Below are 25,481 nucleotides of genomic sequence, written 5' to 3' on the forward strand. Positions count from 1 at the left end.
CATGACTGTTATGGGTAGCAACATGTCTGCTAGGCCTGGAATTAACAATTAGCCTTTTTCTCGGGGTCTACTTATTTGTGCAATATGTACTCTAATAAATTAAAAAAACAAAAAAACAAACTCTTAGCAGAGATGCAGTCATTTCTTACCTGGCCAAAATCCAATATGTCAAGCATGGAACTTTTAGTTTTTCTAGAGGAGAAAAAACTTAGAGAAATCTATCCCAACATGTGGGTAGCACTCAGAGTGGCCGCTACCATACCAGTGACTGTAGCATCAGCTGTGAGATGCTTTTCCAAGCTTAAACTAATAAAAAACTATTTAAGGTCTACCATGTCACAAGAACGGCTAACTAGAGTGGCACTTATCAGCATCAATCAAGAAGTATCCAGGCAGCTATCCTTTGACGCACCAATTGATGCCTTTGCTGCAAGGAGGTCCCGGCGTGCACTATTTTAAGTATTTGCCGTTATGTTCCTAAGTTATTTAGTGAAGTTTTTTTGCACACTATTCACATTATCTGTGAATCACCTTATTGCCAAAGTTTTACGATATATCAAAGTTTGTATATGTTAAGGGGGGCCGGGATAGCTGGCGAGAGTGGATCCCAGAATACGCAGACCAGAGGAAGGATGATAAGGAATTTATTCCGCTGAGATGCGCGGAAACAAACAACCGAAAAAGCTGGTCAGACAAACAGTACAAAAACAACTCAACCGAAAACACTTGCAAAAGGCAAGGAGAAAAATAGTGATTAACGAAAAACACTTGCTTACAAAAAGCAAGGATTCACAACAAACATCATACAACACGAAATAGAAAGTTCAACTTAAGAAAACGTGCCCAACAGCGCACACGTAAAAGGTAACACTACAAGTCTAGGTGAGAGAACGGAAACTAAAATCCAAACATTTTACAAAGTACAACAAAGGGCGACGTAGTAATACATGACACGTGAAAAACTATGAAAGACTATGAAAACGCTCGAATAAACACTTGGCAGCACAGCAGTGAGCAAGATGAATAATCTGGCAGTCAGCAGTAGTGGCGCAGTGGCTTTTAAAGTCCATTGATTGTCCACGAGGAACAGGTGCGGTCATTAAGGTGGGAAACGCCCACCAATCACTTGGGTGCTGGAAAGAAAACAAACAGAGGCCTGAGAGCCAAACCATGACAGTATATTGATACATTTACTATTTTTTGTATCTTACACAATTATTAATGTACATAGTGAAAACATTTTGAGGTTTTAAATACTGTCATTTTGCAAAAATTGCAATAAAAAGTTGCATTGCATTGTACTTCTGTTATTTTTCTTATTTTTATTTGTTTGTGGAATTTGGTATTTATTGTGTGGTGTGCTATTAAATATAATATATCTATAATTTTTTTGTGTGTTTTTTTTTTTTTTTTTATGGGATTGGGGGGGGCTACCATGTACATTTTCGCCTAGGGTACCAAATCATGTAGGGCCGGCCCTGCTCCCACCTAACACCACCTCTATCCTCCAGCCCATGGACCAAGAACTCATTTCAAACTTTAAGAAACTCTACACAAAACACCTGTTCAAGAGGTGTTTCGACATCACTGAAAACACTCAGCTTACCCTTCGTGAGTTTTGGAAGCAGCACTTTGATATCGTTGTTTGCCTCAAGATAATTGACATGGCTTGGCAGGAGGTGACCAGGCATAACCTCAATACAGCATGGAGAAAACTGTGGCCAGATGCTGTTGCCCCACGGGATATGGAGGGGTTCGAGGTGGAGGGTGTAGTTGAGCCTGAAGTTGAGGAAATTATTTCGCTGGGGAAGGGCATGGGTCTTGAGGTGAATGAAGAGGACATCAACGAATTGATTCAGGAGCACAACGAGGAGCTTTCAACGACGGAGCTGAAGGAGTTGGAGGCAATGCAACACACGACAGTGCAGGAGGAGTTCAAAGAGGACGAGGAGGAGGAGGCAGTCATGATTCCATCAGCCCGAATAAAAGAAATTCTAGGAAAATTCCATGAAGTTTCGGAATTTGTTGAGAAGAATCACCCAGAAAAAGTGTTAACCAGTCGGGCAATCGCTCATTATGATGACGTTTGCCTTGGACATTTCCGAAAGATTGTTAAAAGCCGACAAAAGAAAACGTCCTTGGATCAGTTCTTCACAAAACGCCAGGCAAAAACCACTGAGAGAACATGAACCAAGGAGGACAAAAAACGATGAAGACAACAGTTAAAAAGGTAAATGACCATCATTTTTATTCTTTATTCTTTGTTTTTTTACATTATGCACAACTCTCATTTATTGTGCAATAATCTCATTGGAACATGTATTTGTTACATGTTTTGATGCATTTTTATGCGTTATAAAACATTTATGTCTGAATTTTGGGAGGCTTGGAACGGATTAGGGCATAGGAAAAACGCATCTCTACTTACAAAATTTTCTACTTATGAACTTTCTTCCAGAACCAATTCATTTCGTAAGTAGAGGTACCACTGTATTTCGAATAGTCAAGATATTTTGCCCAGTTGTTGTCTCGGGTCTTGAGATGATACATGACAAGTTTGAAGTCAATTGGATGAAAAATGTTCGCAAAGGGGGAAAAGCATGACCACAGTGAATGTGCCAAAATGGGCCAAAATTGGACATTCAAAAATTCATAGCTCACTTCCTGTACATTTTAGGAAATGGCTTCCACTGACTTTTTTGTGCGTCTCGGGGTGCTACACGTGCCTGCCAATTTTCGTAGCTCTAGGTCAAACGGGCCGGGATTGGTTTTTATTTTTCTACGCTAGGAGGCGCTATAGAGTCGCGTTGTTATGACAACTATCCATCCATCCATTTTCTTGACCGCTTATTCCTCACAAGGGTTGCGGGGGGTGCTGGCGCCTATCTCAGCTGGCTCTGGGCAGTAGGCGGGGGACACCCTGGACTGGTTGCCAGCCAATCGCAGGGCACACAGAGACAAACAACCATCCACACTCACACGCACACCTAGGGACAATTCGGAGCGCCCAATTAACCTGCCATGCATGTCTTTGGAATGTGGGAGGAGACCGGAGTACCCGGAGAAGACCCACGCGGGCACGGGGAGAACATGCAAACTCCACCCAGGAAGGCCGGAGCCTGGACTCGAACCGGAGTCCTCAGAACTGGGAGGCGGATGTGCTAACCACTCGTCCACCGTGCCGCGTTATGACAACTACATAATATCTAATTTTTCGCCGGGCCCGAAGAGATTGCAAAGTTTGGTGAGTTTTCGTAAATGTTTAGGTCCTCAAAAATGCGATCGTTTATGGAGAAGAAGGAGAAGAAGAAGAAGAAGAAGAAGAACTAGAGCTGCGAGCAGCTATAAAGGGCCCTCGCAGCCTGGGCCACGTTGGGGTACTTGCACGTTGGGGTACTGGCACATTGGAAGCAGAATTTCTTTGAAAATGGCATGATAAACCTTTTCATGTGGATTTTTTTTTTTTTTTTTTTTGCCAGGTGTGATGAGTGTGTCAAGCTCAGTGGGTTTTGGTGATTGTTACGATCTGCAAAATCAGCGTCTTTTTTTTATTTTTAGGCAGTGAGTTGCCCTGATTGGTATTTTTTGCAAAAGTACATATACACATCATCGCTCGTACTCATTGCACAATGTTGTTGTTGTATGTTTGGGTAGGTCTGATGCCAGTGAATATTTTGAGTGGTGGAAAGTAGAAGAACATTCATAAATGATTTAGTTATAACACTTAGAATGAGTTTACATTTTTTGGAAAAATACTTTAAGTGGGGTATTTCTTTTTTTTATGCCTCAAGGGCGAGGTGGCACTGCATATATAACTGAATGTTGTCATAGAGATACCTTCAGGCCTTAAGGTATCTCATGTTAAGTTTGGGATTTTTTGGAGCATGTACCGGGGAGTTATTATTACAATTTTCGTTGCTCTAGCTCAAATGCGCCGGGCTTGGTTTTTATTTTTCTACGCTAGGGGGCGCTATAGAGTCGTGTTATGACAACTTCATAATATCAGATTTTTCGCCGGGCCAGAAGAGTGTGCGAAGTTCGGTGAGTTTTCGTGAATGTTTAGGTCCCCAAAATCGTGATCGTTTGCGGAGAATAAATAATAATAATAATAATAATAATAATAATAATAATAATAATAATAATAATTTTTACAAAATACATTTTTACACTGCGAAAAACAATAGGGACCTCGCAGCGGTAGCTGCTCGGGCCCGAATAATAATAATAATAATAATAATAATAATAATAATAATAATAATAATAATAATAATATTTTTTACAAAAACAATAGGGACCTTGCAGCGGTCGCTGCTCGGGCCCTGATAATAATTCTTACAAAAACAAGAGGGACCTCGCAGCGGTCGCTGCTCGGGCCTTAATAATTCTTACAAAAACAAGAGGGATCTCGCAGCGGTCGCTGCTCGGGCCCTAATAAAGGTAATATAAGTAAATCCTGGATGTTGTCCGGGTGCCAGCGGAAGACCAGGGCACATCGACTTCTGTGATGCCAAAACCTGTCAGGGGTTGTTCTTTATCAAATACTCTGCCTGAAATGATACAAAACAAATCTAAATCAAAATGTCAAGGCAAAAAAAAATAAATAAATACAGATAAAATGAGTCATTATCAGTTCATTACCAAGAAGTCAATTGGATCCTCTGGCCATGCTGACCCACATGCAATCAAGCCCTGTGACAGAGTGGTTATGATGTGCTCCAACAAGTAGGTCTTCATTGGCATAGACAGAACCTCCAATTGCTGCATTTCCCATTGCCTCTTCTCATCTAAAGTCTTAGTCTTTCACAAACACACAGTATCTTGTATCAAATTCCCAGCAAAAAGGTAGTCACAATCACGAGTCACAATCATCCATTCTCTGTACTGCTTATCCTCATTTGAGTTGCATGTGTGATGAAACCTACCCCATCTAACTTTATACCCTGAACTGGTTGCTGGTCACATGGCACAAGTAGACAAACAGCCATTCATGCTCACATTCACACCTATGGACATAGAGTCTTCAGTTAACCTACCATCAGACCCGCCTTGACCAACAGGTTTGACTGGGCTGTAGGACTTGGGCCTAAAGTTCCACGCCTGGGACGTCATTCTCTTCCAAAAGGACGTGTACGCGTGTGTCTTTACTCTGTTTGTTTGTCCAACGGTCTGGACCTTATGCATATTAAAAAAACTCTTGAGTCACTGTCTTTAGAAACTAAAGACCAAGTTCGAAATCTTGGGGTACTAATAGACTCAGACCTGACCTTCAGCAATCATATTAAATTCATCACTAAAACAGCCTTTTACCAGCTGAAAAACATATCCAGACTGAAGGACTGCATGCTTCAAGCAGACCAAGTTCTCTTGGTCCTATAAATCACGAAATGGTTTGGGTCCTGAATATATCCAAGAAATGCTGATTGAGTACAAACCAGCAGGGCTCTGAGATCGACAGACTTGGGCCAACTAGTGGAGCCCAGAGTTCGAAGCAAACATGGTGAAGCTGCATTTAGCTATTATGCTGCACACAGATGGAATAGGCTGCCAACAGAAGCTTTTAAATCCAGGTTAAAAACTTAGCTTTTTTCTTATACCTTTGATGAAGGACTTTTAAACAGCTTTAATTAATTTTTTTTTCTTCATTTTAATTATTATTTTTAGTATTAATTTATAATTCCTTACGTTAAATGTTTTAGTGTTTGCTAAATAATGTTTTAATATTGTCATTGTATGTTTTTTTTTTTTTTTTAGTAAATTTTGTAACCTATTTTTATTTACTCTTCTTCCTCTGAATGTTAACTACTGTTTCTTGATGCATATGTGTTGCCTTTCCTTGTGTAAAGCACACTGAGTTGCCTTGTGTATGAAATACAAATAAATGTGCCTTGCCTTGACTATTAACAAGAAAACGTGACATCATTTGAGAAGAACCCTAGTGGCCAGAAGCTTGCATGTAGGGATGTCCCGATCACAATTTTTTGGACCCGAGTCCAAGTCACCTCATTTTGAGATCGGTCGATTCCGAGTCCCGATCCGATACCTCAGTATTTTATCCGTGATTTTTTTTTTTTTTTTTTTGTGCCCCCCACATCTATGAGTTACTCAAAGGGCTATTATTAGACAGAATATTATTTTTCACAAGAGTTTTATTTTTGAGAACCTACTGTAGCATGCCACTTAACGCAAATTGATGGGCTAGCGTAATGTTGTTTTACTTTAGGAAGAAAAAAATACAATATATGTGTGCGTGAAATTTCACAACAAACAAAATGCTACATTTGAAGAGCAATGAAGCAAGATGTATTTAAAGCAGGGGTGTCAAACTCATATTAGCTCAGGGGTCGCATGGAGGAAAATATATTACCAAGTGGGCCGGATCGGGAAAATAATGGTACAGTATACAGCTTTTGCCGTCAATTATACGCAGATTTTCGTTATTTGTGGGCTCACCCTAAATTACGGAGCTAAACTGTAATCATACTGTTCCAAAAAAATAACATGAATGCAAATGTAACGTGACAACACTTTCACCATTTTCACTCAAGCAACCGCCTTCGCTCCCGGCTGTTTTCCTGGATTTTGACTGATTTTTGCAAGGCCGACAGAATATTGTGTTCTATTGTTATAAAAACATGGAACCTACCAACAGAAAGATTAGTCTCTCCTTTCATCAGGAAAAAAAAAATATATTTCTATCTGTTTCCGTTTTGCAGCAATTAGCGCCAGAATATAGCTAAGTTTTATCATGATTCACACATCTGTTTTAAACTGTGGGGGAAACAGCTTGTTGCAACATTGCTGTGGTGGCCATGTTTGTAATAACTACGATTGCTTCAACAGTTCTCTTAATAAGTTCAGAGGCTGCATCAAAGCCTTCTGTATGCTCTATCGTTAAAAAAAAAAAAAAAAAAAAAAAAAAAAAAGTCTATGGAACACTGTTAGTATTTAAAACAGAACTTATTTATACGTTTTTGGGAGCAAATGAGTTAATGATGTTATAAGGATCTTAACTCGTCATATCTATTGTATTACCGGTAAATAATTTGTGTCGTATTTAACATGTTATGTCGGTCTATGATTTAGAAATAAATAAACAAATCGTAACTTTAAGCTGTGTGTAAAATAATGACATCCAGGACAATTCCCCGTACAAGTTGCATTGCTCATCTGAGGACTGCTTGTGAAATTATAAATTTATATGTTTTGATTATGGCCAGCTGATTAATTGGTCCGACATTACAAATTCTTTTTTACTTTACAAAATCATCTCGTGGGCCGGGTAAAACCCCTTTGCGGGCCTGATCCAGCCCGCGGGCCGTATGTTTGACACCCTTGATTTAAACTTACCATATCATGACTATGGGTCTGGACTCGCACCAGGCTAGTAAATTTCCCAAAGGAATCAATAAAGTCAAGTCTAAGTCTAAGACTGCTGGCCCAGGCGGGATTTGGCGACCCCGCTACGGACGTCCAACCCTCCGGATTCGTGCTAGGCTCGGCTAGGCGCCGGTCTCCCTTCGAAGGGCGTCCAGAGTCGCCGGCACAGGCACTACAGTTAGATCCATGGGGAGGAAACGCAGCACACCCGCAGCTGGATCTGTCGGGATGGCACGACGCATGTCCAAGTCGTGAGCGCCTAATGGCGGCGGAGCTGCCTGGCTGCCCATCAGTGAAGTGCAGCACCGCAGTGGGGAAGCAACGCGTCTACTTTATATCCTTTCCCTACAAAATGCTCACTTACAGTGCAAGTCGTCCCTGCTTTCCACATTAAAGATAATGACTTATCATCTACTTCCAAATAACTCGGTGCCATTTTTGTTTCGCCCCGCCGCTCGATGGCAATAATAGTGTCACTGTCGCAAAGTGATGCAATGCCGCACACTAAGCTATGTGGAAAAATGAAGTCGCTGTGCCACTGCGCAACTCTAGATTTAATAAGTTATAAAAAATAACCATATATTTATCAGGGCCCTGATCGGGAGACAACGTCCGATTCCGATCGAGTCAGCAACCACGTGATCGGGCCCGATTTCCGATCACGTGATCGGACCAGGACATCCCTACTTGCATGAGTACCCATTGTGGACAGCTAAGGTGTTAATCTACTAATTAGAAGTTGTTTCAGTCATAAATCGTCAAATAAAAAGGCGATTGTAAAGATATTTTGGGAGAAAAAAAAAGTTCCATAGAGCAGCTTTAAAATAAGAAAATTAAACTTATTGAACCTCAGTTCAGGGCCTTTGATTGTTGGTTAGTCATCCTAAAATATTTGTTTTAAGCCTCACAGTACTTAAAACTGATTGTTAACACTCAATGCCAAAACTGCTTGATAAAATAATTTAGTTACAGTGTTCCCTCGTTTTCCACTGGGGTTAGGTTCCAAAAAATACCCGCAAAAAATGAAATCCGCGAAGTAGTTAGCTTTATGTTTTACAACTCTTATAAATATTTTAAGGCTCAAAAATCCCCGACCGCACAATTTATACTTTTCTCATTGAGGCATTTACATGTTCTCTCTTGTTCAAACATTGACAATGTTCAAACCTTCATAAATTTTATAAAATGGGTATATTACTGTAAAAAAATGTGCAAAATTGCACTTAAAAAAAAATCCGCGATACAGCGAGACCGCGAAAAGTGAACCGCGTTATAGCAAGGGAAGACTGTATAAGTATATTAAAATAAGCAGACTGACCCGGGATTTACACTTTTGCATGTGCGGTACAGCTGCGGTACGTTGCGTCTTGACTGCATTCTCCGGACGCGTCAAGTTTTTGGCCAACTCACACCGCACAGCTGCAGTCCGGTAGCTCCGACGCCGAGCACTTCCCGCCGTGTCTCGCGTGACCGCGTGCGATCATGTGCCACATGATCGCCACATGATTCAAAACAACGACAAACACACAAAAAGTCTGTGCTCAACAGAGAAGCAGAAAGAGAGGTGGACTTTAATTATTTTGTGGCTTTACACCTCCAATATAAACCTCTCCTCGTCCATGTTCGCTGGTGTTCAAACCGTGAATGAGCACCTCTCAAGTTAACTCCAGGCCCGGCTACGCCCACATCACGTTTTGCTAACATGCTTGTGAAATAGGAGCTGGCGAGTGTTTTATTTTGAAAGGTATCCGGAAATTTATTTTGAAACTGCGCCGGTCTTCCTTTCGATGTGTTTTGTGCTAGCTTGCCATTTGCCGGAGGCCGACCGATGCGGCATCCGGCAAAAATAAAAAATAGGTCTATCCGTGCGGAAGGGCCGCAGCTGAAATGCAGTCGACACGCAAGCGGTGTAAATTGCACCATTCGAATGAATGGAATCTAATTGGTTGCCTCGCCGGAACGCACCGCAGCCTCACCGCAGCCGCATCCGGTGTAAATCCCGGGTGAGCTTGTCTGACAATTTTAAGTAAAATAACTTGTCAGAGCAAAATACGTAAATTTAGGTTACATTTAAGAAATTATATCTTAAGATTTCAGTTTTTGAAGTGCAAATGTAAAGAAAAGTGTCATACCCACATCTCCCAATGTGCAGATCTCTGCCTGGCCTCTTCTATCTCCTTCTGCTCCCTCTTTGCCTTCTCAACGGTCTCTATCGGCTTACTCCCTTCTTCCTGTGCATTCTGGTTGTACTGGCTGTAGTTTCTGGGTTTACCCACTCTTTCACAGATTGTATGCATTAGCAGTTGGTTGTCAGGTGTATTGAGACTGGTAATCTCTGTAAAGATTAACAAAGGCCACACTAAATCAGAATATTTAGAGGGAAATGACTGGTGTGAAATTTTCAGGAGTTAGCTCAGATAAAGAATCAGTCTGGATAACAAATTGTCTTTTTCGTTTCTTTATATTTGAAGCTTCAATTAGACAGAACAGAAGTCTTACAAAGCATGCTACAAGATAGTGGTCTGTGTGAGATTGCACAAAAAAAAGAATCATGGGAGGATTTTTATGCAGACAGGGTTAAGAGGTGACGATTTACTAGGGATGTAACGATATCCAAATGTCACGATACGATACTATCACGATATGAAGCTCACGATACGATAATTATCATGATATTGTGGGGGGAGGTGGGGGGCGATATTTAAAAAAGGTCACAATATTGTAAAAAAAAAAAAAAAAAAAAAAGAGCTCATGCAAAAAAAAGCACAATATTGAGCTTTTGTACATCACATCAATGTTATGTTATTATTATTATTATGTTTTATTATTATTATGTTATGTTATGTTGTTATGTTATGTTGTTAACACATGGAGTTCCTCCACATGTTAACTTGCTTCACAGGCATATTACATTCCCCTTCATCTGACGATTAGTGTAGATTTCAAAACATAGAAGGGACAAAACGTCCCTAATGAAAAACATACCTGTAGAAGGGCCAAAACATCCCTAACGAAAATTAAATTGCACCAAAAATCTAGCCACTAGAACTGCACAAACAGAAATCAACCTGACTTTTTAACAGATGTATAGCTTTTAAATATCGTGAACATGACGACGACGATATTGTGGCAGTTTTAATATCACAATATCACAATATCTTGTGTCTTTGGGTGTACTTCTGAGTCCTTCCAGTTGTGGTGCACTGGAGTCTCTCGGCAGGTGTTTTACATCTCAATCAACAGCCCTACTTAAGTCAGCCTCATACTCCACCACGCCTCCAGATTGTCACTGCTTCGCTATGAGTTTGTACATACGTCCACTCTCTAGTCTTTTTGATCAAGAGATTTTTATTTCTGAATATCAATCCTGACTTGCATTTTGATCCTGGTTTCCAGCCTGTCATCGCGCCTGTGCCAGCTTCCTGTGTTCATGCCCTGCTATCCAGAATCAGCTTCCCATTGCACCACAGACCACTCTCTCCTCAAAAGAAAGTCTCCAACCTCTCTTGTAATAAATACCCTATTCAACTACTCCCTCTCATTTCTGCATTTGGGACTTCCCGCAACCGTAACCCTGACAGCACAATCTGGCCAGCCATGGACCCAGCAGACAACGACCCCGTTTGTCAGACCCTGGCCAAACAAGGTATTGCCTTACAAGAAAACAGCCCGATTATAGCCCGACAAACGGGGCATGTCGAAAACGATTTTGGGTTGTCTTGATGTAGCGTCGCCCGAGTAGTGTGACACGTTCAACGATTGGTCGCCTCTTGTCCGGGACGGTTCAAAATCATCACAACGAAAGTCTAGCATGTTAGAATTTTTGCTCGTCTTGACGCACAATGTGACATACCTACGTCGTCGTCCGTTTGGTTCCACAGCATTGACCAATAGCGAGAGGGAGCGAAACGTAAATCACACACTGAACAGCACTTCATAGCTCTTTTAATTAATTAATTAATTAATTGTATGTATGTATGTATGTATTTATTTATTTATTTATTTATTTATTTATTTATCCCCTGGATATCTCATGGGATGGGGCCAGACAGGTGCAACATGGAAAAAAAAAAAGCGCCCCACGCTGCGGCTTCATGGAGCGCGCACCTCCATGCAACCCATTGTCAGGCAACGGTGACGTGAATAGAGGACCAAAAATATATATATATGTGTATATATATATATATATATATATATATATATATATATATATATATATATGTATATATGTATATATGTATATATGTATAAATAAATGTATTGTGACTGTTGTTCTCATAATTTCAGAGATTTGGGCATATGAGTAGGGGATGGGCACATATTTAGTGAGGATCGATCACATTTTCACATAGTCGGGCCAGGCCTGGCTGCCTTGTCACCCGCTCTCACTTGAAAGTTTTTGTTTTTTTTCACCTCGGAGTGAGTGGCGTACTATCCACTGCACTGTACTAAAACAAGTCAAATATGAATAAATTAAGCAGTATAAAAAATAACTCAATATAATATTTCAGTGTTTGATAAAATAATGAAACAAGATGTCATCCCGCAAATTAATGAACAAAATCGGCTATATTACCCCAGCGCTTGTAGGCCTAAATAAATTAATATACAGTGTTGGCTACTAAATCATATTTTAAACACTATTGCGGAGCAGGGAGCACAAGCAATGCTCACATCACACTTGTCCCATGCGTGCTCCATTCACGCAAACACTTCCTGTCCATGCCTTTTTTTTTTTTCCCACCTCCCTGACAAACAGCGCCGACGCGTCTCTCTTGGCAAGACAACACACGATGATCGGCTTGTGTCTTTTCACGTTCAGACTTGTAGTGTGACTACACGCCCCATCCACGACACGGAGCAAATTTATCGGGTAATGTGATAGCGCAACGGTCGTGTAAGACAACAAAATTGCGTAGTCTGACCTCGGCATAAGTTGTTGGACCAACATGAAAACGCCCTAACCATGTTGATGAGAAATGTATGTGAATTTCCACAAGCCCTCATGGACCCTCCAGCAGCAATTTGCGTCATTTCAAACGCATGAACAGTCATGAGTCTCTGCCACAACCACTACACCCTCCGTTCCCCTCCCCCATGTCATTAAAGAACTATTTGTACCCACAACTGCCGTTTATGATGGTGATTGGGGAGCCTGGCATCCATTTCTGGTCCAGTGCTCACTAGTGTTCAGCCAGCAACCGCAGTCATATTCTATATCATACAAAGATTGCTTACCTCATCAGCTGCCTCCAAGGTATGGCTATTTCATGGGCCACAGCGGAATGGAAGAAAAAGTCATCTGCTTGTGCATCCTACTCCACCTTTACACAGGAGATGAAGAAAGTTTTTGACCAGCCAGTCCGTGGGAGGGTGGCTGTGAATCGCCTTCGTTGCGCCAGGGCACTTGTAGCATGGTGGAATTTTCTATGTCCTTTAGGACTCTCACAGCCGAGAGTAACTTCAACAAGGAGGTGCTCCAAGAAGTTTTCCGGGGAGCTTTAAATGACAACGTTAAGGATGAATTGGCCTCCAGAGATGACCCGAGCAGTGTAGACTCGCTCATTGACCTAACCATAAGGCTCGATTGCCGCCTTCGAGAGCATAGAAGAGAACACAACTCCAAACCCCAGACTCCGCCCGTGTACCTGCCCTCTTCGAGACTATACACATCTAATCACCCCTTTGAGCCATGGGCTCCAGCTCCGGCAGTGAACCCATGCAGTTGGGACATGCTGGGCTCTTAGAAGAGGAGAAAGCACACTTGTATTATGGGGACAGTGGCCACTACATCGCAAAATGCCTCTCACGACCAGCAAAAGGTGACCAATAACTAGGGACGTATTGGTGAGTCATGCTTCAATTCCTCGTCTTCTGGTCATTTTATACTCTATTCTGTTGTAAAGCTGTCTTTACTCGCGTCAGCCCTTGAAAATTCCGGAGTAGACCAGAACCTGATTCTACGCCGCCTGGTGTAACAAATGGGTATTGGCTTGCAGACTTCACATACACCAATGCAAGCCACAGCACTAAATGGTGCGCTGCTTTGCCAGCTCCTCTTACCCCCCTGACATCCACACTGATACCTTTCTTTTGGTCAGGAGAAGCTGATCAGGACTTCAGTAAGCATGTTGTGCGTACGTAATAAATGTGTGACTACCAACCCCTATATACCCCAATACACACACGCGCACCACACACACGCAATATTGCATACGTAACGGGGGGCTTTGACTTATTTGCCTTCATGTCTTGCTTGCAGTAATCAACGACATGGAGAAGCAAAGACCAGGTCTGTGTAGAAGACAAAACCATTTGCTGTAGTTGTCCAGTCATCTGGAAGCACATCCTGACCATCCAGAGCCTTTCTCAACTCCTTCCTAAAAGATATACAACACCCTTCCTTTTTAAGCTTCTACCATTTCGTCCTCTGCTCTGCCTTTTTCTCTTCCTCACCACCAGAGTCATCCTACACATTACCATCCTATCCTATCCCATCCTGTCTGGCTTAACTCTCACCTACCACTACTTTGCAGTCGCAGATCTCCTTCAGATTACACTGTCTACACAAGATGTAGTCTACCTGTGTACTTCTACCTCCACTCTTGTAGGTCACCCTATGTTCCTGCCTCTTGTGGATTAAAATATTCACGACAGCCATTTCCATCATTTTTTTCCAAAGTCTGTCCTTCTGTGTTCTTCTCCTGGATACCAAACCTGCCCATCACCTCCTCATCCCCTCTGTTTCCTGCACCAACATGTCCATTGAAGCCTGCACCAATGACAACTCTCTCACTTCTAGGGATGCTCTGCATCATTTCATCAAGGTCCAACCAAAAGTTCACCTTCTCCTCAGCTCACATCCTACCTGTGGTGCATACCCACTAACAACATTGATCATCACACCTTCGATTCCTAGCTTCAGGCTCATCACCCTGTCTGACACTTTTTACCTCCAAGACGTTCTTAACAAACTCCTCCTTCACGATATCTCGTACTCCATTTCTCTTCCTATTTACACCATGATAGAACCAGCTCCTATCTTTCTACCTGGTCTCCCGAACACACAGTATGTCCACCTTCCTCCTCTGCATCATGTCAACCAGCTCTCTACCTTTTCCTGTCATATTTCCAACATTCAAAGACCCTACTTTGAGTCCTAGATTCTTGGTGTTCCTCTTCTCTTTCTTCCTATAAACACACCTTCCTCCTCTGCTTCTTCGACCAACAGTAGTCCAGTTTCCACCAGAACCCTGTAGGTCAACAGTACTGATGGCGGACGTTGTTAACCCGGGCCTCAACCAATCCGGTATGGAAGACATATATTTGATTCGCATGTTTGGTTTGGCCAAAGTTTTACGTCAGATGCCTTCCTGACACATCCCTCTGTATTTATCCAGGCTTGGGACTGGCACATATAGACATTGGCTTGTGCCCCCTCGCGGCTACATTTTACGAACATGTCTCTAAACCTTGATAAATGTATTATTAGTCCAATTGACTCAGTAAAAAAATCTCAGCGTTATATTCGACCCAATTCTTTCTTTTCAAATACATGTTAAAAATATTACTAGAACTGCTTTTTTCTCACCTTCACAATATTGCTAAAATTCGTCCTGTTTTGTCTGATGGTGATGCAGAGATTATAATTCATGCATTTGTTACGTCTCGCCTAGACTACTGTAACCTATTACTCTTGGGTCTTCCCATGGCCAGTCTTAAAATCTGCAGTTAGTACAAAATGCTGCAGCTAGACTTTTGACGCGGATGAGAAAGTTCGATAATATTACCCGATATTAACCATCTTGCATTGGCTTCCGGTCCACTTGAGATGCGATTTTAAGGTTCTGTTACTTACGTATAAAATGCTACACGGCTTAGCACATTCCTATCTCATCGATTTAATAGAACCTACCGTACGTTCCGACGCAAAACCTTTGTTTGCAACACCCTGGTCTTTTAGTGATCCCAAGAGACAAAAAGAAGTCCGTACACAAAACCTTTGTTTGCAACACCCTGGTCTTTTGGTGATCCCAAGAGCCACAAAGAAGTCCGTGGGTTCAAGAGCGTTTTCGATTTGGGCTCCAGTGCTCTGGAATGCCCTACCTTCAGGGGTCAGAGCTGTTGCCGCTGTAGAAACATTTAAATCTGGTCGGAAGACTCATTTTTATACTCTTGCATGTGGCATTGGCTTGCTCTTCGACACGGCCCTGGTCTTTGCATCAACACTTCTTTGGCCTCTGAAAGTACTGAGTATGACAAGAAGGTTGAAAAAGTGCATCACATCCAAAAAGTATTATTAGTTTGTGACGGAAAACGTAAAAGTTTGGTTGAATTTTCTTAAGTGGTTTGGATTGGACACCTACCATTTTAAATTTTGACTTCCTTTTGACAAGTGACATTTTAACTTACACTTTCTCAACTACTGAAGTGACTGCCATCTAATTCGTACCAAACGTGAGAGGAGGTAAGTAATAAGTCAGTAAGTAAGTAAATAAATAAGTAGCCTATGTAATGCAGTTAATTCAATTTACTAAGTAGCCCACTGATAAGCAAGTAATAAGCAGCCAGCTAACACTAACGTTAGCGTTTCTGATTCACGTTGCCAGCGATGTTGGCAATAATTGCACAGAACAGGAATGGCCTGACTGATAAATTAGCAAATAATGTATTAATTAGGCCTCACAAAGTCAGGACTTTTTGGCCAATCGACTATCAACGAGTTTGAAAAAAAAAAAAAGATCATCGATTCAATCAGAAGATGGAGCAATATCTCAAAAAAAAAAAGAAAAAAAAAGAAAATACTGTGGCACTCAAAGGTGTTCCAAGTACAAGACTTTTATTGCAGCTGGCCAGTTGATTAAAAAAAATGCCTACGGGTTTCGGCCTTTGTCGGCCTTCGTCAGGGCAAGCTGACATGGACTGTCATACAACTGTTTTTTTTTTCAACAAGTTGTATTTTTTTTAAGATGGTGAGTGACTGCAAAAGGGATGGAAATGGCTGTCGTGAATACTTTCATCCAGAAGAGGCAGGAACATAGGGTGACCTACAAGAGTGGAGGAAGAAGTACACAGGTAGACTACATCTTGTGTAGACGGTGTAATCTGAAGGAGATCAGCAACTGCAAAGTAGTGGTAGGTGAGAGTGTATCCAGACAGCATAGGATGGTTGTGTGTAGAATGACTCTGGTGGTGATGAAGACAAAGAGGGCAAAGGCAGAACAGAAGACGAAATGGTGGAAGCTGGAAAAGGAAGAGTGTTGTATGACTCTCAGAAAGGAGATGAGAAAGGCTCTGGATGGTCAGGATGTGCTCCCAGATGACTGGACAACTACAGCAAATGTGATCAGGCAGACAGGTAGGATAGTCCTTGGTGTGTCATCTGGAAGGAAAGGAGATAAGGAGACTTGGTGGTGGAATGAGGAGGTGCAGAAGTGGATCCAGAGAAAGAGGTGAGCGAAGAAGAAGTGGGACACTGAGAGGACTGAAGAAAGTAGATAGGAGTACAGGGAAATACGGCGTAAGGTGAAAGTATAAGTCACAACGGCCAAACAAGGGACTTACGATGACTTGTATGCAAGGTTGGACAGTAAGGAGGGAGAGACTGATCTATACAGATTGGCAAAGAGACCGCGATGGGTAGGACGTGCAGCAGGTTAGGGTAATAAAGGATAGGGATGGAAGAGTGTTGACAGATGCCGGCGGTGTAACGGGAAGATGGAAAGAGTACTTTGAAGAGTTGATGAATGAGGAAAATGAGAGAGAACGAAGATTAGAAGTGGTGAGAGTTGTGGACCAGGAAGTAGCAAAGATGATGAGCCACACAATGAAGCTATGGGAAAGAGTAGTGGAAGCTAGACTGAGGGCAGAGGTGAACATTTGTGAGCAGCAGTATGGTTTCATGCCAAAAAATAATAATACAAGAGTATGACTGATGCAGTATTTGCTCAGACGATGTTGATTGAGAAGTACAGAGAAGGTCAGAAGGAGGGAAGGGAAACGTGCAGAACTGTGGCAACAACAGAGGAATAAAGCTGAAGAGCCACACAATGAAGCTATGGGAAAGAGTAGTGGAAGCTAGACGGAGGGCAGATGTTAACATTTGTGAGCACCAAAAGAGAGTACTACATATGCAGTATTTGTTTTGAGGATGTTGATTGAGAAGTACAGAGAAGGTCAGAAGGAGCTGCATTGTGTCTTTGTTGACCTGGAGAAAGCTTATGACAGGTTGCCCAGAGAGGAACTGTGGTTTTGTATGAGGAGGTCTGGAGTGGCAGAGAAGTATGTTCAAGTGGTGCAGGATATGTATGAGGACTGTAAGACAGTGGTGAGGTGTGCTGTAGGTGTGACGAAGGAGTTCAAGGTGGAGGTGGGACTACATCAGGGATCAGCTCTGAGCCCCTTCTTGTTTGCTATTGTAATGGACAGGATGACAGACGAGGTTAGACAGGAATCCCCATGGACTATGATGTTTGCAGATGACATAGTGATCTGTAGTGTAAGCAGGGAACACACTGTAAAAACGGTAACTAGTAATTGTTGAGTTCATGCAAGATTTAAAATTAAACCAACTTAACACTTTACAACCCGCGGACGAGAAGACTCGTCACGTGACACCCGGTGGTTGTCACCCGCCGACGAGAGAACTCGGCAACTGTGTTTTTTTAATGAATGGGTGGATGAGACTCCTGGGCAACTTCCCTCTGAGTATTCCGCCCGTGAAGCACTGTAGTGACGAACTGTGCCCTCTTGATGGCAGTGATGGTCTCTTTACATGAGAAGGATGTGATTTCCTAGCAAAGGAGGAGTGTTGTGGAGAGGTGGGGGCCGGTGGGTGGGGGAGAAAAGACGAGTGCTAACGGTGGCTAACCGGAGGCCGCTAAAAACAAAAGCTCACACTTATGAGCAGAGCGTTTGTCACGATCGGACAAGAGATGACGAAGAGAAAGATCAAGGAGCCGGATTCTGCATAAGAGAGTGTGAATAGCGACAAAAACATCACGGGCGCCCTCTTCAGAAGCCACCGCCTCCGGCGTTCTCTGAGTGAAGGTTTGCATCGTCGTATCTCTGACCAGTTAACGTCCTCTGACGAGGAATCCGTGACGAATTTGCCGAACTCTAGCCGCATTCACCAGTTGAACAGATCCCTTCAAGTGTGGCAAAGGTAGCAGCAGCAGCGATTTATCCCCAAAAGCTTCTGAAAGCCCCAGAGGTAAGCTAACGTGTAGCATTCTGTAAATCGAGTGATCACAATTGTACAAGTTCTCTATATTGAATGTCACGGGGATGAAATGACTTGGATGGATGAGAATATTCAATCATGCTTCTGTAAATGTGCAATGTCTGTAACCACGTAAAAGTAGCAGCAGCAGCGATTTATCTCCGGAAGCTTCTGGAAGCCCCGGAGGCAAGCTAACGTGTAGCATTCTGTAAATCGAGTGATCACAATTGTACTAGTTCAGTATATTGAATGTGACAGGGATGAAATTACTTGGATGGATGAGAATATTCACAGACATGCTTCTGTATACTGTATGTGCAATGTCTGTAACCTCGTACTAACTAACGCATGTTGCACAACATTCGATTACAGTTGGGGCAGCGTACACAAATGGCCCCTTCGCAGTCACACGCAGTGCGACCGAGAGGTAAAAAAAAATCACAATACCTTGCAACAATAATAAAAATTACATCTTGATCACTGTATTTTCTGTAATTTACAGAAGCAGCTACAACACTGGCAGAGGCACAAGCGTGTGAACATCTTGCAGTGTCCCCCCTGAACGCAGAAGAAAGCTTCACACGCGATCACACAAAAGACACTACTGGGTTTCAAAACAAAACCCATGCACCCACTCATGCATGCATATTTTGTAAATAACTCCAATTTGTAAATAGTTTATCAAATGTGAAAATGATGTTGTTATTTCCCTGTATAGTATGTAAATAGCGCACACGCACGAGCATGCGCGCACACGCACGAGCACGCACACGCACACGCACGCCCACACACACAAACATTCCTGTAAATGATCAATATTTTGTAAATAGTTTGTGAAATGTGAAAATATTGCTGTTTACACGTTATCAGATATGTAAATAAATCCTTATTTTGCTATCAAGAACACATTTTCCTTTTCTTTTATGTTTTATGGAAGGTAAGGACTGTTGAGATATTTGAGATGTCACTAAACCAAAAAATATTACTGTAAAAGTCACTGTTTTGCAGAAAATGCATGATTTCACAAAAAGCTTCATTTCTCCTTATTTTGCCCGAGATTCTTGAATTATGTCAAATCAAGCCATTTTCAAATGATGATTACTAAAGAACAGAATAAGGTAGAATCATACTTTTTTTTTCTAATGAAAGAGGAGAACCCAATCTTTCAAACGACACTCCCCATGTTTATTTCGTCATAGCACACAATATTCTAATAAGCATTGAAAATGGGTGAAAATGTGGGAAATCTGGTGGGATTCTGGAGTTACCTTGTCAGAAAATGCGTGGGATTTAAAGAGTTAAAAATAAAGCTTCCATATTATAACCTACAAAAACTTGTAAGCCCATTAAATTTTTCTCATTGTTGTCCTAACTAAAATTTTCTGAACAGCACAACAAAGATTAGCTACTTTTGAGTAGTTTTTTTGAGTTAAGTTGGGAACCAGTGGGAAACCCCAGAAATTACCCACTGGCGCATGCGTGCTCATGTGCAGAGAGTCTGAACAAGGCTGTGAGCACGGAAGTGGATTTGCGACTCAGATTGTGCCATTTGACCTGGTTGGACAATATAAAGGTTACGTGGCTAAATCATAAATGTAAATTTTGGTAATAAATAAATAAATAAATAAATAAATAAATACATAAATAATAACCTATCATTGACAATATATGGTTGTTTTGTTTGCAGTGTTTTAAATGACTTGTTGTTGCCGCTCATTTCGAAATTCCTATTTTACAAAAAAAAATAATAATCTGTTGTTGACCTGTTGTTATTTTATGTTGTGTCAAATAAATAAGATTTCAGATAACATTCAGTTGTGCTTTGTTTATTCAATAGCTATTTGGTGACCATTTTTCCAATATAATTATAGGAACATATATTGTGCTTTAGGGTGGCACGATGGGTGAGTGGTTAGCACGGCCGCCTCCTAGTACTGAGGATGCAGCTTCGAGTCCAAGCTTCAGTCTTCCTGGGTGGAATTTGCATGGTCTCCCTGTGCCTGCATGGGTCTTCTCCGGGTACTCCGGTCTCCTCCCACATTCCAAAGACATGCTTGGCAGGTTAATTGAACGCTCTGAATTGTCCCTAGGTGTGATTGTGAGCATGGATGATTGTTTGTCTCCGTATGCCCTGCGATTAGCTGGCGACCAGTTCAGGGTGTATCCTGCCTACTGCCCAAAGCCAGCTGGGATAGGCTCCAGCACCCCCGTGACCCTTGTGAGGAGTAAACGGCCAAGAAAATGGATGGATGGACATTTTCCTTTAGGTAAATTTTAAACTAATTTGAGTAACAATTTTATAATTATTCAACAACAATATCTGTGTTGAGTGAATTTAAGAAAACATGGCATTGAAGGAACAATTGTATGCTTATTGAACAAGAATATCTGTATTTGGTGAAGGCAGAAATAAATAGGATTGAAACCAAAATTTCTTTGTTAGCCTTCCAGGATTATTCTAATTAGGTGAACAAGGAAAATCCAAGTTGGCAGAACTTTTGTCAGAACTTATAAACCTTAGTTAAGTCAACAACAGTAGGAAAAAGTTGAGAATACTCAAAAATCTTTTGCATCATGTTGCCTTGATATTTTAAGTTTTTTCAACTTTCTTTTTTTTCAGTGCAGGGGTCTCATTTATAAAGCTTGCGTATGATCAAAATGAAGCCAAAACCCGCTGTGCCGTCCTTCCCGCTGTGCCGTCCTTTCACGCGGCTGGAGGTGGGGTGGGCACGTCTTCCCTCTCTGAGCTGCTGCCCGGCCCCCCCCGGCGCCAGTTCGGTGGGGGTCATGGGGGGAGCGGGGGCTGGGGGCCGGTGGGGCGCCGTGGGGGCTTGCCGGGCCTCGTTATGCGGCGTTGGGCTCGGGGTGCGGGCCGGGGCAGGGGCGCTCCGGGCGTCTGGGTTGGCTCGCCGGTCGGTATCCGCCCGGGGGGCGTGAGGGGTTCTGCCTTGGTGCTGCCGCGCCTTGGGGGATTCCGGGTGGGCTGTGCTCGCTTTGCTGGGCCGCGGTCCATGGCTTTCCTCTTTGGTGGCGGTCCTTATACATGCCAGATCCATCACACCAGCATTTACTGAAATTCAAACAGAATTCGCCTCTCCCTCCCACTGCTCGTTGAATCAGTGGGTGCTGGTGTCTATGGATCTCACTCTGATTTATCTATCCTTCCCTCCTTCCTCTCTTTAGTTTTTCCTCTAGTCTCTTGAGATCTCTTTTAATTTGTTGGAATTTAGAGGTTTCTGGGGTTGGCGTAAGACTCCGGTTTTGTAACCATGTGGATGGCAGGAGGTGTTTAGTTGGTGCTGGATTTCACTTTGATTTATCTTTCTTTTCTTTGCCCTTTCCTCTGGTCTCCTGACCTTCTGAACTTCACGACTCTGGCGAGACTCTGAAGTATCTGGTTAAGGTGAAGGGTAATGGGATTTTTATTAGGTTTTAGGTGAATTAATGAGTACAAATTTACACCTAATCACACACACGCACATACACACATGCACACAAACGCACAAAATAAAAAAAAAATTTAAAAAAAAAGAGCAATGATGATAAGATGTTGAATCAGTAAGACTGCCGAATGAACAATTCTGAGTTCTCGCTCTTAAAAAAAAAAAAAAAAAAAAAAAAAAAAAAAGGCCAAAACGTACGAACATTTCTGCGCCAAAGGTGGTATTTATAGAAAATAAACTGAATGTTAAACTTTACGCACCGCCACGTCAAGTCTGGACCTACCGTACGCAAGCCGCACATTCTGGAGACATGGGAAAACAGCGACACAATCAGCTTTGTGGTGCATTTCTATTCTTCAAACGCCATGTATGCTGGATGTTGGGTCACATTATATTATACATTATACATTACATTATATATTTTGCAGACTTGCTCCGACGTCACAAGCATGCAGCGGGGCAGAAATATGCATGCGAATAAAGATTTTAAAGGTCCGTCTTCTCTCATTGATCACCTATCTTGAAAAAGCCTCATGCAACAAATCACAAATGACAACTAATGTGGACACATATTGCACGCACTACATCATCGCGCAACGCAAACAATATGCGTCTGTTGTATCAACTGCCCGCCGCGCAATTGCAATTGAAGGCTAAATAAAACTATATTGATACAAGACAATAAGGATAAAAATAAAATAAAATTTAAAAACTAGAGCTGCGAGCAGCTATAAAGGGCCCTCGCAACCCGGACCACGTTGGGGTACTTGCACGTCGGGGTACTGGCATGTTGGGGTACTGTTTCATAGGAAACTGTCTAAATTGCCATGCTTTGTGTTTGAAAAGTTTCATGGAAAGGCCAAAAATGATGCACAATTAACAAAATAAAATCAAAATGGTTTGGCACATGGCTATAGAAACTTTTTATAGGTATTAGGCTGATAGGTATGATTCCCAATATTCACACATCTAGCTGAATCATATAATCGGAAATACTTCATGAAAATGTCTAGAGGGCGTTATTGAACCATTTATTACAAATTTCACAATAAATCTCTAAAATATTCATTTTCCAGACAGGTCTGGTGTGTGTGCAAAGTTTTGTCAGTTTTCGCCCATGTTTAGACTCTCAAAAAAAGCATTTTTCTTTGCAAACAATGCATCGCTGCAGCAAAGGCGTGTGACAAAATAAAACACTTCAACAACTTCTCTTAAATATCTTAAGATGAAACACGACAAAGTTGAAGACGATTGGATATGTTTTGTAGGAGTTTGTTAAAATATGACCCCTTATAAAATGGCTACAAATACCAAAGTAAATCAAAATGGCGGACTTCCTGTTTGGTTTAGCATATGGCTACAGAATACTTTTTTGTAAGTCTTAGGCTGATAGGTATCCCAATTTTTACAAATCTAGCTGAATCATACAATCGCAAAAGCTTTATAAAAATGTCTAGAGGGCGCTATTGAGCCATTTATTGCAAATTGCACAAGAAATATCTAAAATATTCATGTTTATGACAAGTCTGATGTGTGTGTAAAGTTTCATGAGTTTTCACACGTTTAGACCCCCCCAAAAAAACAGCATTTTACTTGGCAAACAATGCATCGCCATGGCAACGGCGTGGACAAAATAAAAAAACTTTCGATAACTTGGCATCTTAAGCATCTTAAGATGAAACACACCAAGTTTGAAGACGTTCGGATAAATTTTGCAGGAGGAGTTCGTTAAAATATGACCCCTAAAAAAGGCCACAAAAAATGGCTACAAATCCCAACATAAATCAAAATGGCGGACTTCCTGTTTGTTTTAACATATGGCTCCAAGAGACTTTTTTGTACATCATGGGCTCTTATGTATGCCTCCAAATTATCAGAGCGCTAGGTGAAACGTACAACCGGGAATGCTTCATTAAAGAGGAATTTTTTAGCTCAAAATGTGATGCCCGGCCCCTGGGGGACTTTCTGTTGGGTTTAGCACATGGCACCCAGAGACTTTTTTGTCCATCATGGGCTGTTACATACGTTTCCAAATTTTCGTAGCTCTAGCTGCTTTGTACAACTGGGAATTCTTCATTAAGAAGGATTTTTTCCCCCTTTGCAAACAGTGCATGCCACGGCAACAGCGTGCGACGAAGTAAAAAGCTTTCAATAACTTTTCATCTTCAACATCTTAAGATAAATCACACCAAGTTTGGAGATGATCGGATAAACTCTGTAGGAGGAGTTCGTTAAAATAAGACCCCTATGAAATGGCCCAAAAAAATGGCAACACGTTCCAAAGTAAATCAAAACGGCGGACTTCCTGTTAGGTTTAGCATATGGTTCATAAAGAGTTTTTTGTACCTCGAGGGCTGTTACATATGTCTTCAAATTTTGGTAACTCTAGGTGAAACGTACAGCCGGAAATGCTTCATTAAGTAAGAATTTTGAAACATAAAATTTGATGCCCTGCCTCTGGCGGAAATCCTGTTAGGTTTAGCATATGGTTCAAAAAGAGTTTTTTGTAGGTCAGAGTCTGTTATATATGTGTACCAATTTTCGTAGCTGTAGTTTAAACGTACAACCAGCAATGCTTCATTAAGTAAGAATTTTGAAACTGTAAATTTGATGCCTCGCCCCCGTCATATAGTATGTCAAAAACTTTAGATTTTTTACCATGATGTTGTCGCAGGTGTTGAGATGGTACAGCCCAAGTTTGAAGTCAATCGGGTTAACCGTGTAGGAGAAGGGGGCATAAGTATGACACCTGTAATTGTACAAAAATGGGCCAAAATTGGACATTCAAATACTCATACCGCACTTCCTGTCAATTTTAGGGTACACGTATCAAAGAGGTTTTTGTTCATCTGAATGTGCTACAGGTGCCACACAATTTTCATATCCGTAGGACAATCGTAGCGGGGCAGGGATCTCTTTAACCTATGTAGGGGGCGCTACTGAGCCATTTTTATGTTATCATGTATGGAGGCTTTAAAATATCAAATTTTTCGCCAGGTCTGAGGTGTGTGTAAAGTTTGGTGAGTTTTCGTTCACGTTTGGTGTCTCAAAAATGTGATTGTTTGCGGAAAGAACAATAACAAAGAAAAAGAAGAATAACTAGAGCTGCGAGCAGCTATAAAGGGCCCTCGCAACCTGGGCCACGTTGGGGTACTTGCACGTCGGGGTACTGGCACGTTGGGGTACTGTCAAATCGGACAAGGACCATCTAAAATGTTTTTGACAAGCTTTGTGAGTGCAAAAGGCCAAAGATGGTGTGCAATTCCCAAAATAAATTCAAAATGGCGGACTTCCTTTTAGGTTTAGCATACGGCTACAGAATACTTTTTGTAGGTCTTAAGCTAATAGGTATGCCTCCCAGTTTTCACAAATCTAGGTCAAGTCATCTTTAGTTGTGTATCGCTTGAATCATACAATTGGAAATGCTCCATAAAAATGCA

General features: G+C 41.7%; 1 protein-coding gene across 6 annotated transcripts in view; it reads right to left on the reverse strand.

Moving 5' to 3' along the window:
- Positions 1–628: 628 nt before the first annotated feature.
- The window catches only part of ak7b (adenylate kinase 7b), a 784,344-nt gene continuing 759,491 nt past the window's right edge, over positions 629–25,481 (reverse strand). For 4 of the 6 annotated variants that reach the window (XM_077538608.1, XM_077538612.1, XM_077538611.1 and 1 more), the window contains 3 exons: positions 9,510–9,712; positions 4,639–4,797; positions 629–4,547 (listed from right to left, as the gene is read on the reverse strand). In XM_077538608.1, coding sequence (XP_077394734.1) covers positions 4,518–4,547; positions 4,639–4,797; positions 9,510–9,712 — 392 coding nt within the window. In that variant the 3' untranslated portion in view covers positions 629–4,517. Of the gene's footprint in view, positions 4,548–4,638; positions 4,798–9,509; positions 9,713–21,741; positions 21,993–25,481 lie in introns of those variants that run through there. The other 2 variants (XM_077538609.1, XM_077538610.1) reach the window with 2 other exon arrangements.

The sequence above is a fragment of the Festucalex cinctus genome, chromosome 12, assembly GCF_051991245.1.
Source record: "Festucalex cinctus isolate MCC-2025b chromosome 12, RoL_Fcin_1.0, whole genome shotgun sequence".
Classification (NCBI taxonomy): domain Eukaryota; kingdom Metazoa; phylum Chordata; class Actinopteri; order Syngnathiformes; family Syngnathidae; genus Festucalex; species Festucalex cinctus.